The sequence below is a fragment of the Metarhizium brunneum genome, chromosome 4, assembly GCF_013426205.1.
Source record: "Metarhizium brunneum chromosome 4, complete sequence".
Classification (NCBI taxonomy): Eukaryota; Fungi; Ascomycota; class Sordariomycetes; order Hypocreales; family Clavicipitaceae; genus Metarhizium; species Metarhizium brunneum.
Genome location: NC_089425.1, coordinates 3,216,217 through 3,231,472, shown reverse-complemented (window position 1 = coordinate 3,231,472; position 15,256 = coordinate 3,216,217). Strand labels below are relative to the sequence as shown.

At 51.0% G+C, this 15,256-nt stretch overlaps 5 protein-coding genes across 5 annotated transcripts; 3 read left to right on the top strand and 2 right to left on the bottom strand.

Annotated features, from left to right (window-relative positions):
- Positions 1–368: 368 nt before the first annotated feature.
- Positions 369–1,666, bottom strand: meu10 (Meiotic expression up-regulated protein 10; the record flags this gene model as incomplete). Its single annotated transcript, XM_014689963.1, has 3 exons — positions 369–642; positions 713–1,550; positions 1,612–1,666. The coding sequence occupies 3 exons, from the start codon at positions 1,664–1,666 to the stop codon at positions 369–371; spliced, it is 1,167 nt and encodes a 388-aa protein (XP_014545449.1).
- A 4,125-nt stretch (positions 1,667–5,791) lies between these two features.
- On the bottom strand, positions 5,792–6,874 carry MAG1 (DNA-3-methyladenine glycosylase; the record flags this gene model as incomplete). The annotated part of the gene is made up of 1 exon (XM_014689964.1): positions 5,792–6,874. The coding sequence occupies one exon, from the start codon at positions 6,872–6,874 to the stop codon at positions 5,792–5,794; it is 1,083 nt and encodes a 360-aa protein (XP_014545450.1).
- Positions 6,875–7,577: 703 nt separating this feature from the next.
- G6M90_00g076520 (uncharacterized protein) lies at positions 7,578–7,905 on the top strand (the record flags this gene model as incomplete). Its single annotated transcript, XM_014689965.1, has 2 exons — positions 7,578–7,777; positions 7,842–7,905. 2 exons carry the CDS (start codon positions 7,578–7,580, stop codon positions 7,903–7,905), a joined length of 264 nt encoding a protein of 87 aa, XP_014545451.1.
- A 2,719-nt stretch (positions 7,906–10,624) lies between these two features.
- On the top strand, positions 10,625–12,148 carry ANP1_1 (Mannan polymerase II complex ANP1 subunit; the record flags this gene model as incomplete). The annotated part of the gene is made up of 6 exons (XM_014689966.1): positions 10,625–10,797; positions 10,884–11,512; positions 11,574–11,621; positions 11,676–11,756; positions 11,809–11,943; positions 12,000–12,148. 6 exons carry the CDS (start codon positions 10,625–10,627, stop codon positions 12,146–12,148), a joined length of 1,215 nt encoding a protein of 404 aa, XP_014545452.1.
- A 1,232-nt stretch (positions 12,149–13,380) lies between these two features.
- Positions 13,381–14,326, top strand: SNF7 (Vacuolar-sorting protein SNF7; the record flags this gene model as incomplete). Its single annotated transcript, XM_014689967.1, has 4 exons — positions 13,381–13,555; positions 13,674–13,878; positions 13,965–14,173; positions 14,244–14,326. 4 exons carry the CDS (start codon positions 13,381–13,383, stop codon positions 14,324–14,326), a joined length of 672 nt encoding a protein of 223 aa, XP_014545453.1.
- Between the last annotated feature and the right edge of the window lie 930 nt (positions 14,327–15,256).

The following is a 15,256-nucleotide window of genomic DNA, read 5'->3' as shown; positions in this document are numbered from 1 at the left end:
TATTCTATGGCCAAAAATAGCTAGCACAGGTCCAAAACGATCAAAGCTGACTGACTCATTTGGTATGAACTAGTATCGCTAATGACTGACTGTCCTGGTGTGGGAAGTCATTCACGAGAGGGAAAACAGTAACGGATTATGACTCCTAGTCGTTTTACAAGAAGAATCAAATACAATCCATTATTAAGTCCTAGCATGTATGAGACGTACACTGGCCATGTTCGTCTTGGGCCCTCAACCTGCCCTTCTACAGGTGAGGCAGGGAATATACCACGCACTACCGGTTAAAGAAAAGACTGAAAATATGTGGAAGAACAGCTGAACGACGCCAACATCACTAAAGTCGTATACTTTTCTATCCGGGTGTCTTAGATCAATTGCGCAAAACCAGCAACAGCGGCAAAGCCCAACAAGGCGTGGTTGACACCAAGGCTCATGGCGGCAGAATCGGTCTTGTTACCGCCAGAAGTGCCACCCTTGCCGCCCTCATTAGCCTTTGCGTTGTTGGAGGTGCAAGACTCCTTGCCCTGGATAGCCTTCTTCTTCGCCAGATCATCGAAGAAACCGCAGAAGTCGGAGATATCGGTGGTGGAAGTCACGGTCACGGCGCCCTTGATGTCGTTAAGCTCAGGCATCTCGACACTGTTGCAAGATTATGCAGTTAGTACAAAAGGCACAATTAGAACAGGTATGACCCGAATCTTATGCTTACGTGTCAAAGCTACCAGCGCAAAGTATAGCACCTCCAATCGTCTTCAGCTTGGGAAACTGATTGATTTTCAAGAGAGCAGTGTTGTTGCGGATGGTCATGTCACCGTTGATCTTCTCCAGAGAAGTGAAGGAAATGTTAGCAAGCTTCTTGTTGTTGTCCAGCGTAAGAGAGTCCTTGATTTGAGTCAAGTTGTTGGCAGAAACGGATAGCAGATCTGGGCTCTCCTGGAAGCTAAGACGGTTGGCAGTCTCCAAGAGAGGAGCATCAAAGCTCTTGATGGATCGGAAGTCGAGTATGCCTGCGGATTGAAGCTGCGACATGACAATTTTCATGCTACCAGCGTTGTCCACAACAGATAGTGTGTAGGTAATGTTCTCGATCTTTGACTCGAACGAGTTAAGGCGGCCGTTATTGGCAATGGTGATATTGTCGGCGGAAGCGACGTTAAGGCCGCTAAGATCGCTGATGAAGGTGTCCTGAATCTTGATGGATGAAGCCTTGGTGACACCAGTGGTACCAAGTGTCAACCCGCTGAGCTGGGCGAGATTAATCAACTCCAGATTCTCGACAGACTTCAATGATTGCAGGTTGCAAGAGCTAAGAAGCTGAAGACCTTGCAAGCGAAGAGTGCCCCCAATAGCGTTGATGGACGACGAAGTAATGCCAACAAGTTGCGTGGCGTTGTTGATAATCAAGTCACCCTTGATTTGTTTAGGACCCTCGATGCTCAAGCTGCCCGAGACGCTCGAGTCGACAATGATATCTGCGTCGACAACATCGCAGTCGATGACGGGTGTGGGCTGGGTAACCTTGATGTCCTTAGAGCAGGTAGTGGCAGCTGTTTCATCATTAGAACATGAAAGATGTCCAAAGAGTTAAGCGAGAATAGGGCTTCTCACCGGAAGCGACGCCAGCAACAGCCAAGACGGCCGAGAAAAGCTTGACAGAATGCATTGTTTATCTACAAAAGAATTATTAGTAACCAACTGATACGGACGGTGACGTGGCGAACGATGCGATCGTGCAAACGTGATTGCTGGGGGATAGAATGTTCAGGGCTTCAACGGTTGCTGACTTTGATTGATTTCTGGTGTATATAAAACTCTATCGGCTGCAGTCCAAAAAGGGCTTCGACAGCTGGCAAAGAATGTTTGTCGAAGCAGATTGCGTCCCAATGATGCAAGATTCGAGGAAGGATTTTCTGGCTGGGTGTGTCGTTCACGGCGCAAGTCGCGACCCAAGTCACGAAGCCCGAGGCAAGTGTCGAAAGGAGGTTGCTGAGAGAGCACGAGCGTTTGGGCAAGACCGACTTGCAAAGGACAGCCACCGGGAATGGGACACTGATTTAGGGAAAGAGGGAAGGAGGGAGCGAGGGAAGCAAAGGCGGCAGGTACGAAAGGCAATGGAGATAGAAATTGTGAGGATTGGAAACTGAGGGAGCCACAGATGTGGCTGCGGGTGCGATGCCGAAACAACGTTCGAGACGTACCGTCCAAAGTCAATTCTGCTTGCCAACTTGGATTCCAAGGTCAAAGAAAAGTAAGTATACCGCCTTGCCAGTGGCTTCAAGAGTTGGGCAAGAAATAGGTTGACACGTATTAAAAAAAAAGGGCGATAAGGAACCTAGCGAACGAACGGCAGGAATCGAAATTTTGAAACGATGACACGACGGCGACGACAACGAAAGACGACGGCGGGAGGAAGAGAAGGAGGAGGAAGATGCATGGACAAGGAGGAAACACACCCAGGTCTTTTCTTCTTCTACTGGTCCTCGCCGGCTTCAACCAAGTGGACCGTGGACAGGCCAAACAACCTGGACGAGCTGCTCCCCAAACAAGACCATAATACCAGGTCCCATCGACATGGCCCGAACGGCACAGACCAAAGCCATCCACGCTGGGACCTGTGGCGAAAAGGGGGGTGTGGGATGGCGGTTGTGTGGCATGCACTTTCAACCCTCCCTTTGGGTGCCGTGCTTTAGCAATTGGATGCCAATCCCGCAAACTTGGCAACTTAGGCCGCTGTTTGCCAGAGGGGGTGGAGTTGCATGTCCATCTGGCGTCGACCGTGGAGACATTGTACCTGGCCTTCTCCGTACTAAGGTCTATGGGTTTACGCCGTCAATTCACAACACATTCACCACCAAAATGCCTGCTTCCGGGAGCATCAGGCTGGTTGTTGGTGAACAGTATGTGAGCATATGTACTATTGTACTCTGTAGTACGCACTCGGTCCATTCTCACACACACCCATGCACCCACCATGACTCCACTCGTGGACACGAGTTGATGAGGTGCCTGGCAGAGGCTCACACAATCGCTCCACAGCCACCAGCGCCACCATCGGCCCAAACGGCAACCTGGGCGTTGTTCGGCTCGTGACATTCGTACCAGTAACTGGCATTGTTGTTGGAGGGCGAAAAGGTATAGGTACCTAGGTATGTACAACTGGAAGAGGGGAGCGAGCACCGTGGCCCGTAGAAAGATCTTGACTCAGCCTTCACTAGAGCAATGTTGCCGCGTGCGACAAAATCTGCAGTACAGAGTCGATAGTCAGGGTCATCCACGGACCCTCGGCAATTGACCTTGTGTTATTGGGGTGATAGCTCCTTCGCACCAAGATTGCAATACGCGTCCTCGTGCCGGTGCAGTATTGGAATTGGCAAAGATGACGGCCAACTGGAGAAACCGAGATTAATACTGCCCCGTACTGGTGGTCATGCATACAGAACTCACTTCAATACTACAGTGCATGGAACCATCCCGGCCCATCTCCTCATCTTCAAGCTCCTGCTGCCGCTTCCAAGGGATGCGACCCAGGGCGCCACGCCCGATGTCTGGTGCAGGTCCAACGTCCAACGACACGTTACGGACAACTGGACAGGGGGAGTGAATGACATTCAAGACGACACCTGGGCAACTTGGTATTGACTCGTTCTGGGACGCTATTGATGGCATGACTTGTCGTAACGCATAGAGGTTTCCAAACCAGCGGTACAGTCTGCCTGGGATCGCCTGTACTCCCTATTGCGCTGCAGTTGTGGGAAGCATCAATGGCAAGTGAGATTCCTTATCTTGACAATCAACTACGTACGTCTGTATTGTAAAACCACGATACAAACGACAGCGTCTAAAAGTGTGCATTGCCCCCTTCACTGCGAAGATGCGCTTTTTTCCACCCACGAGTGAGGACGGCGGAGGGCAATCGATGGTGCTGATTGCGAGGCCGCCCTGTGGCGTTGGCGATGCGCTTCATAAACCTTCAGTATTCGAGCAAGCTGGTATGTGCGCATCACCATGTTTTGCGACAAAAATTCAATTGCCAATTGATGGGAACTGGGCTTCCTTTTTGGCGCTTTCGCGTTCACTGTGCAGAAGATGCCACGCAGCCACATCGTGATCTTTTGCTATCACCCCAATGGTCCAATCTCATTTCGAGCGATGCACTTTTTGGAGCAGAGTTCATTGTCTGGCTCTAGTGCCAATGGAAAAAGGGGGGGTTGTTACAGTGTAGCTGTATGTCCCTCTCCGTACTCCGTACTACTACGGAGTACTCCATAATATCTTTGGAGATCCAACAGAGCCAATCCCAGCCCAGCTCATCCTTGTTTCGGGGCGAGAAGTTGACCTGAATAAACCTTAAAAATGATATCTAGAGTGCCGGTGAGGGAGCATATCAGAACGGGCCAGATCAGCAAAGTTTGCTATGCTTTAAGGACTAACATTGTCCTCGAACATGCTGCGCCGCATATCATACCTGCCGTAGTAATGGCTCATCCTTGCGCTACTATCTCGTGATTGGAAATACGGAATAGCCGCTGGTTATTAGTCCGGAGCAGTAGATTCAGCAATTCGCTACGGATACCTGGCAATTTGACAATACATACATACGGTCGGCTCGAAACATGTTTCCTCCAGACACGCCCAGTGTCTTGCTCCTTACTTGTACAGTCAATGCCAATATCTATCATTGGGTGTTGATTTGCCCCTTGTGGTCCGATTGTTTATTATTATTATGGGCAGCTTTTCCCCTAAAACCCTGGCCAAAATCAGGCGGTCTATTATATGAGTAATCTCACCAGCATTCCCATCCCGCTCAAAAGGCCTGGAAACCTCATGATGCAACAAGGGCAATGAGCCGCCTGCCACCAAAACCTGTATGACGATGTATTCGCATCTAATCCATTGGTAGTGTTCCAGGCCGATCTTCAGAGGGCACAGAGCCCTTTGTACTCCGACCCGCTCAAGCCATGCATACATATGTACATGTATACAGAGGCAAAGAGCCTACAGGGAATGGGGCAATACTAAGTAGGGAAGACATGCACGCTGGGCTCGCTTCACATGCCTTGATTAATACGAGGTAGCGGTTCAAGCTGTTCCTGGACATGATCCCGGAGTCTGGGACGCTCGACGGGAAGACTGGACCTTGGCAGAAGCTAAAACGTAGACCAGGAATGCTCGAGAAAAATAGTACTGGTACGTCTACTACTACTAGTATCAATGCCTACCCCTTGCCGCTGGTATTGCAACAATGTTGGAGCTCGTTGGAGGCCGCGTCGTATTGTGCCAGCAGCACCCTTCGCGTCATGAGTCGTCGAGTATTAATACATGCCCCTCGCCTCCCCTCCATTTGTTACTCTCAGATCTCACGTACAGGTTCAAAACTAGTATGCACACGGTGCTTGTCATCCATTTCAAGGTTCGTCTCGATCGGCAGTGCGATCGACGACTCAGCGTCCCATGGCAGGCCTATCGCAATAAGGTGTCCATGTTGAAACGTTCAATGCTCTTCCAACCATGCGCAAATGGCCCAATCACCGCGCGAAACGGCGGCTGAGACTGTCGCCTCGATAGATATTGGCCAACAGTCCTAGTTTCCAGGGAGAGGAATTCACATATCTGAAACAAGCTCCTGCCAGCTCCCATACAATAATATTATGTACGGATGCTAGTCCAAGGCGTGGGAGACAATGGAAAGGACAAACTGCCTTTTCATGATAAAAAAGCAACAGAGTCATTCTGACGGAAGAACCCGTCTGCTGTTCGGAGCCGCATGCCGAATTCAATGACGCCATCACTACTCCAGGGTACTCACGTCGGTGTAGCTGTCCTCGACTCTCCACATCAACCACATAAACAAGCTCCTGTATGGCGCAAACTTTTCCGATATATCCAACATCTCCCTCTCAGACATGTACTTCCACTTGCCCCCCTTGGACTTCAACTTGGCCACGTCCCTTCCAACAAATGCTGCCATGCCTCTCTGTACACCTAGATCCCCGACAGAAAACACATCCATTCTCTTCAATCCGAAGCAGGCAAACATTTCCACAGACCATCTCCCCAAACCCCGCACTGCAATCAACTTCTCAACCAGTTCCTCATACGGGGCATCATGTAACATCTCGGTGCTCAACTCGCCATTCGCAAACTTTTCCGCCAGGCCCTTGATATACTCTGCCTTGCGCTGCGAAAGCCCCGCGGTACGGAGCGTCTCAACCGGCACGGGGGCCACCTCTGACGGATGGGGGAACCGCGTCGTCCTGTCCCGGGTGTCAAACAACGCCAGGAATTTGGCCTTGATAGACCTGGCAGCTGCGCCGGAAACCTGCTGCGAGATGATGCCACTTGACAGACTCTCAAACGGGTCGATCTTCTCGGCCAGCCCTTCCGGCGAGAATACTTTGCAGTGATTGCGCTCTACGAGCGGCCGCATCCTCTCGTCCACGCTGATTAGATGCGCACATGCGACATCGAGTAGATTTTCCGTAGTGATCCTCGTACCGGGCTTCTTAGATGGCGACCCTAGATCTATGTCCTTGAATGCCACGACCCTCGACGTCTCTGGCGACAAGAGCGTCGCATTGGTCGCAAGGGGGTCAGCTAATCTAGCAATTGTTGGGTGAGTCCGAGGCTTCGTGCTTGCTGCTGGCTCGGCAATAGCTCCTGCTGCGCTGGGTGTTGGTGTCGATGGTGGTACAGGTTGAATACGTTCCGTCCGTCGCTTTGTGGGTGTGACTGGTGCTGTTGCTTTTGATGTTGAAGCCTTGCGCTTTCGGTTATTCTGTGTGGAATTTGCAGTCTGGTCTTCTGGCTGCGGGGATGATGGCTTTGCGTCTGACTGGGCACTCAGCCGTGATGAGCGTCTTGTTGCTGCCATTATGGAATTCACGACGTATCGTGGACGTCCGTGAATGTAGGAATGGTGAGATCCTGGTGATTGTATAAATGATGCAGTGAGCCGTGATGTCATGTGAAGCTTGTATGGGTGTACCACCGACGAATCAGTCAGATTGGCGTATCTGGATATCAGGCCGGGGACACGGTGTTGTTTTCGGGTGTAGTTTGATGTAGAAAAGGTTGATGTACTCGGATAGCAGGAGGCCGTGAATTCTGGCCCTGTATCGACGATGCACTTGGCACGCCCTTGAGTGGCCGCCAGGGGCACTCTAGTCAAGAAACGCCACCAAGCCCGTTTGGTACCTTCTTTCGCTTCCAGAGAAACGCCTACTATTTTCGACTGCAATTGATGCTGGTGTCCGCCGCAAGGAATAAAGCCAGCACTCGAATCAGCAAGTTAAGAATGCATCATCTGCGAACCCAAGCAAAAAAACCATGGCGCCAGTTTCAAACAGAAGAAAGGCGAGTTCAACAACGTCTTGGCCAACTATCAATTGGTGTATCTTCCAAGGTCCCGGGTAGGAACCCCCCCCCAAACAGAGCATATATAGCCGGAGTAAATCCGACCACCACCCACGAGAGCCGGCGGGCAAATTTTACCCACAGGCAACGCGAGCGGTCGAAGCTATCACGAAACCCTTTGCGCTCGCCTCTCACCCAACCTCGCGTCCACAACCACCAGCATGAGTTTCGTACCCGTCAACCCGCGGCCCATGCTGCAAGAACTCGTCAACAAGCCCGTCTTCGTTCGCCTGAAGTGGGGTCAAGTCGAGTACAAAGGCACTCTCGTGTCCGTCGACAGCTACATGAACCTTCAGCTAGCTGGTACCGAGGAATATGTTTCCGACAAGCCCACTGGATTGCTGGGGCAAGTGTTGATCAGGTATGATGCTTCCAAGCCACGCGTCATCCTCCGCAAGACCAGACCATGACTAACTGACATGTAGATGCAACAACGTGCTCTGGGTCCGCGGCGCAGACGATTCCAAAGACGCTGCCATGTCAGGTTAACCGGCGACAACCTGCAAGTGGTCTCTGCGGGAAAAAAAAATAAAGAGGACCGATCTAGTCATTGGGTGGACAAATTGTCTGTCGAGCTATATTTGCCGAAACGCGATACGCCTTGGACAGGTCATATTCGCCTGTCACCAATGCGAATAACCATGTATTATGACGAACTACGATGAATAGAGCACAGATTCAGTCTTGGTACACAATTTCAACCGAGACTAGGAGAAGGGGGGGCTCGCTTCCGGGAAGAGATACCGTACTTTTTTCTTATAAAACACCGAACCATGCATATAAGCGCAGGTTCGAACGGCTATAAGTTCATGGCCACAACGTCGGTATCAAATACCCACCACACAATTCGCGCGGCACACGTTTTGCCATGGAGGAATATCGAATTTCTTGTCTCACTTGGCTCAGGGCTCTTAGGAGACAAGAGAAAGAGACAAAAGCTTAGCTCAACACCCTACTGAAAATATTACATGGTACTTGGGAAACATCAGAAATGATCAGCTCCTTGTTGAGGGAATGACTGCACTCCTCAGCTAGCTTCTAGTCCTCATTAGATGCCAAGGTTTCATCCTGTTCCAGCTCTCAAACGTGAATTTTCTCGTGATCCTGTGAAACAAGAATATCCAAGACTACGACGACTCGACACGGTGAACTATCGCCCTGTGCTCATTCTTGAGTGCCAAAGGCGATGAGAGCACCCAGCTTCAGCTATAAGTTTTGGCTAATCACCAAGTCCATTTGGTATGAATGCTTATCCTATCCGGCTCTCTCCTCCAAGCCGTTGGTGACACTGAGGGCGTGGATCTGTTCATGAGACTTGTTTTTCTAGTTGGGAAATGCTGTTAGCCTGGAAAGAGCGGGAGGCATCCGCCGCAACACGTGTCAAGCAAAATAGTAGACGCGAGCTCTCCTCGCAGAGTACACCGACGGACTGCGGGAGCAGGTACATATGCATGTTCATGAGCTCGAATGGGGAAAGTCGATGGTTCAACGCATGGCCATCTACTGAGCATCTTGAACCAGTCTCGCCAGGATGCCTTGATGAGACATTGGAAGCCAGTCGGCGGCGCCATTCACCATTCAGCACCAGGGAGAGCACGAACAATGCAGAACCAATACTATTCCGTACCGGACCCCGACCCTTTGGATATAACGGAAACAGCATTACTCTCCCTCGCAGAGTACAATCCCTAGAGTTTGAGTTTGCTTGCGGCCTGCACGTGTGTGGCCGCGAACGTGTTGGGCTTGGCGCTCTTGCCGTCAAGTTGTGAGGCAATCAGGCCCCAGATGTCCAGCGGGGACACCACAAGCCAGGGGTTCGTTCTACCAAGAAGTTATGCACCAGAATTAATGCAACATCGATTCTTCCCTGGCAAGAAGGGGCCAACGGTACTAGTAGTATATTACTCCGTACCCGTCGGCGACTAATAAGTGAAGGAGCCACTTATTAGACGTGACATTCTTAGCGATTGCACTGCCAGCATGTGGCGGGCCGAGGGCATCGTGCTCTGACACAACTTGACCGTTTTGAGACAGCATGTGAGGCATAGTAACACAGAGCAGGCTGGACAGTGAAACAATGTGAGCATTCAATTATGCGATATGGCTCCGATAATTCCATTGCGGCCGCTAATGGTATAAGCGGCGCACAGGCACTACCTCTCTACGTGGGGGAGCACTGAGTGCCAGGTACGCATGAGAACCGTGACATGCAAATTTAGCATTCCTTGTATAAAGTTGTGTGATACAGGCCGAACGACGGGGTTCAAGATTGAAGCCTGCTTAGTGACAGGGCTTCTAAATTCGGCACGGAACTGTTCCCCGTGGAGTTAGGGTAGAACTTGGGAGATACTACTCAGTTCAGTCCAATATTGCAGCCCCCCGGCGGCGAGAAATGATGGGCAGTAAGCCAGTCCCAGGTACTCCATAGCCTGTCCGAAGTACCTCCCTCCAAGTTAAGCTTTGCCCAAGTGCCCAGCTGCCGGCATCAATTGATCCCATTGAAAATTTTGATGGGCCCCCTTGGCTCCCCAGTGCTCCGGGCCTGTCAGCGGGAAAGCCCCAGTGCCAACTCCCGTCGACAATTTGCCCAACAGGCACGCAACAGTTGACCAGGTACACCCACTGTACCCAATACCTTGCTATTGACCCCATGGCCTGGCCTGGCCCTCCGAACTTTAGAACATTGCATGCACCGGTTGACCATTCCGCTGCATCCTGAGGTCAACTTCAGTGCCTGTCCATACCCGTTGCGCCAGTGAAACTAGACGCCACGAGGAACCACGCCTCACCATTTGTCCCTTTCCCGTCCGCTGCTCGTTTTTCCTGCAATCAATGTTCCCATTGATAAGCTGTTGTCCAAACTCTCTGCAACACGGCCGTCTTGTTGTTCTGCAGCTGGCATTGCATTGAATTGGCTTGATGTGATTGTCAAGGCAGGAACCGGTCTCATCCATCTCTTCTTCTTATTCTTGTCTTTCTCGAGTCTGCTTTTGACTCCATCGCTCGTTTGTGCCACATCATCATCGTCCACGCAATCGCCATCCCGAAACCCCTGGCTCCCACGACCCAAAGGAGCCGATTTTTGAGAGCACGAGACGATCCGATTCCGCGCACGATATATTCCGTACTGCCCGTTGGTTTACCATAAACTCTTTGCAAATCCTTTCGATCCGGCTGTGGCGCATTGCCAGCATCCCAATCGCCCAACATGCTTCTTCCTAAAGGTGGTTTGAGTTGGAAAGCCGCCAGAGCACAATTGCCGCCCACCCGCGTTGTCTGGAACCTAGTTACACGGACGCGCTTCTTGCTTCTCGTTGCAGTCACTGGCATCATTTTGTTGCTATGGCGAGGTATTAGCAGCTCAGCGTCGGAAATGCAGAGGTAGGACAATGCGATGCAGATCCCTCCCGCCCAGCGTTTTTGCTGCAGCATTGAGTCGACGTGACTGACAAATGACGGCCGTGTAGCTTTTACTGCTGGGGACCGTCAACACCTCCGATAGAGATGTCGCAGAATGAGTATTCCCGGTGGAATGCGCACATGCAAACACCCGTCATCTTCAACCACCACGCTCCTCTCAAGGTCCAGTCGCCGACGATACAAAACGTCGACTTGAACCCAATCAAGTCTACCCGAAAGGCCGTTGCAAACGAGGAGAGAATCCTCATCCTTACCCCGCTCAAGGACGCCGCGTCTCATCTTTCCAAATACTTCGAACTCCTTGCCGAACTTTCCTATCCTCATCGACTGATTGATCTAGCCTTCCTCGTCTCCGACTCCAAGGATGATACCCTGGCGGTCCTTGCGGCCGAGCTCGAACGTATTCAGAAGCGACCGGATAATATCCCATTCCGAAGTGCTACTGTTGTTCAGAAGGATTTCGGTTACCACCTTAGCCAGGATGTTCAGCAGAGGCACTCGTTCGAAGCTCAGGGTCCTCGCCGAAAGGCCATGGGCAGAGCCAGAAACTACTTGCTTGCTAGTGCTCTGAAGCCGGAGCACTCTTGGGTCTACTGGCGGGATGTTGACATTGTCGATAGCCCCGCTAAGATTCTTGAGGATTTTATTGCTCATGATAAAGATATCTTGGTTCCTAGTAAGTCATAAGGGTTCTGCGCTACATTTACGCTTTTGAAATGCTAACAACTTCCGTCTAGACATTTGGTTCCACAGATACGAGAAGGGTGTCGATATCGAAGGTCGATGTATGCTGTTTGCTACCTTGGTGACTCCGACGCACAGAAGCTAACATGATATAGTCGATTACAACTCGTGGGTTGAGTCGGACAAGGGCCGCAAATTGGCGGCTAGTTTGGACAAAGATACCGTTCTCGCCGAGGGTAAGTCGTACCATGTTATGCAATCTCTGAACGAGTACTCACATGTCTGCAGGATACAAACAATACGATACTGGTCGTACTTACATGGCAAAAATGGGAGACTGGCGAGAGAACAAGGATGAAGAGATTGAGCTTGACGGTATTGGTGGTGTGAACATTCTTGTCAAGGCCGATGTTCACCGATCCGGTGCGTATATATACTTGTTTTTTTATTGGAAAAAGTGTAGGCTGACTGATTCATAGGCATCAACTTTCCTTCCTACGCTTTTGAGAACCAAGCCGAAACGGAAGGTTTTGCCAAGATGGCGAAGCGAGCCGGCTACCAGGTTGTTGGTCTCCCCAACTATGTCGTCTGGCACATTGATACCGATGAGAAGGGCGGCAACTTATAAACAGAAGCAAGCCTGTCAACACGGTTTGACGGATGAAACCGGCAACCGTCAAATACCATCAAAATACGATTCACATGTCTGATATTTCGCATGGACTGATTCAGAAGGGTCTCCTCGACTGGTTAATGGTGGAGAGACAGATTATTGTATGAGCGTTCATGATACTTTTTCCAAAATTCTCGAGGGCGCAGGTTGGCTGTAATTGATGGACCGAGGCTTTTCCTTTCAACTCTTCTTGATTTTCGGAGCCGACGATATATTTGTGGCCTACATTGTTGTTGTTGCAGGGTTGTTCTGGCTTGATGGATGGTGGAGGGAACTGGTGTTTTTTGTTCCATGATGCTGGGCTGTGGAACGACAGGCCATCCCTTATTTCCATGACTGCTGGACGCCGACATTTTCATACATTAGGAGCCTTTGTGTTTTTTGTTTTTTCCGTCTTCATAGTCCTAATCGACTATACTGTGGGTCTGTTTGAAGATATTGCTTTTGGGTGTAGATGACTACTGTAAAGCAACGGGGGTTTAAACATAATAGACACAAAAATGATTCGATATACTATTGCCTACTGCAGCCTGTGTGCATAATCTTGCCTATTCGCTTCCTTGCTGGGGGTGTCATATGTTCCTGGCCGAGTCCGGTATGGCTGGCGTCACATGATGAACGGGTGAAACACGGCTAAACATTGATGAAGTGGCCAATGACCCAACCCTGAGCGTTGCTGGGCAAGAGTGCCGTCATCAGCCAGTTGACCCGCTGATAGATGCGTCCCGCTTGACCTGGACAGGCAGCGATGCCGCCACATGCGGTTCATTTTACTGCTCTGCAGCCTCCATACATTGTCCGTAGATTATTGCCTACGCATCCCTCGTACCGCCAACTGCCAAATCAAATAGAGTTACGTCTTTACGTCGATCTACGGCCATCTACGGCAGAGCGGGATTTGCCTGAAGGCATTTATTCCGCTGCCTTGACAACGCCTACCGCCTACCGCCTACCCCGACTTCGCTCGTCGAGAACCCGACCAAGTTCGCCTCACGATTTGTGTCAAGAATACCCCACCAAACGACTCCGGCACTCACATTCACGCGACGGAATCATCCAACCGAGGCCGACGGCTCTGACCCTACAATACCTCGACCACTGACGAGAGTTTATTGTAGATACTCGCTCCTTACTTTCACAACACACACGTAGCTTCTGAGCCGTTATCTACAACCCGGACATTCGACATGTGGAGCTGGTTCGGCGGTGGTTCCGCCCAGTCTCGCAAAGACTCTCCCAAGAATGCCATCCTCAACCTCCGTTCGCAGCTTGATATGCTGCAGAAGCGAGAGAAGCACCTGCAGAACCAAATAGACGAACAGCACAATATTGCGCGCAAGAACGCCACTACAAACAAGAATGGTAAGGATTACAATGTGCCATGACTCCCTTTCTTCGGGCTATTGAGACCTGGACGATACAAGGCATATCATGGGAACAAGAAGGGAATAGACACTGACTTTTCGTATTTGATTTTCAGCGGCAAAGGCGGCCCTGCGACGTAAGAAGGCGAACGAACATACCTTGGATCAGACCTTGGCGCAAATAGGCACCCTCGAGACGCAGATCAATGCGATAGAATCGGCCAACATTAACCACGAGACTTTGCTGGCGATGCAGCAAGCGGGCAAGGCCATGGCGAATATTCACGGCAAGCTTACGCCAGAGAAGGTCGACCAGACAATGTATGTGCACCTTGGTATTCGACGAACTCGGACCGTCATCATGCGGGACGTCTTGGCGATGGATATGCTGACCTGGATTGGTATAGGGATGAACTTCGAGAGCAAAACGCACTTAGCGAGGAGATTGTCAATGCAATTACTTCGAATCATATTGGCGAGGTCATCGATGACGACGAGCTAGAGGACGAGCTGGACCAGCTTCAGCAGGAGAAGCTGGACGAGGATATCCTCAAGACAGGAAGCGTGCCTGTTGCAGATATTGTGCACAAAATGCCGTCAGTGGCAAACCAGGAGCGTAAGTTTGGCCAAGCTATTTGAAAAAAAAAAGACAGGTGGTATGCACAGTTGCTGACACGGATTACCAGCCGTTCCAAGCAGGGGCCAAGCGGTCGAAGAGGACGACGAAGAAGCCGAGCTCAGAAAGCTCCAAGCCGAAATGGCCATGTAAGGACGGAGCGTCAATGTCCGCAGTTTATCGCATAGCATATGTTGGCGAGCGTCGAGCAGCACAAGGAGAAGACTCGAAAGGATCACCGTCTCTTGCAGTATTTCACCGGTGTTCTGTGCTCATGGATGGATGGTGTTTGTCTGGCGTTGGCGTATCAGAGGTTATTTCCCTTTCCTGGTGCCTTTCTTTTCCTCCCCCTTTGTTCTTCAAGCATAGTTCGATGTGTGGGAGACAAATAGCACACTCGATGTGGTATTTCAGCAGGTGGTGGCTCTCCATGAATGTAAATCTGAAGGTTGAAATAGAAGACAATTACTCGTAAATTGCGTTCGTCTCAGCCACGAGACGTTGACGGAATGATTGGATCCAGCGGTCCTGCAACGAACAAAGGACGTCTGCATTTTTACAAACCAGGCCGTGGGACTTGCCGCCTAACCGGCGTCTACCAACAGAGCCAGGTGGATGAAAGCTGCGCCTCAAGCAAGAGTCACGGCTAACCGGCGCCCCTCGTCCAAAACAGTGTTTCGAAACATGCGACTGCAGAAACGTAGAGAAACGGATCCCGCCCCCAGGCCTGGGCCCAGGCGGCCTATTTTAAACACTTCCAACACGCTCTCGCGCCAAAATACTCCAATCCCAACGGTTGGGCGGCGTCACACAATGCTGGCACAAGGCTCTTGCCGACATTGTAAAAGCCTTGTTTGGGCCGGTGAAGAGCACCGGTACCACGTGACGTGTTTCATGATGACGGCTGCTGGCGGTTGGCAAGGGTGGACGGCGCTTACATGGCACGGGCGGCTACGCGGCGCGGCCTCTCAGCCACTCGATGTGCGTGAAAGCACGGCGCCGTGCTCCCTCGCATGCAGATGGTTGGCTGAGCTGACCTGCGCACGCACGAGAGGTGCAGATTGGAGATGATATGGGTTGAGC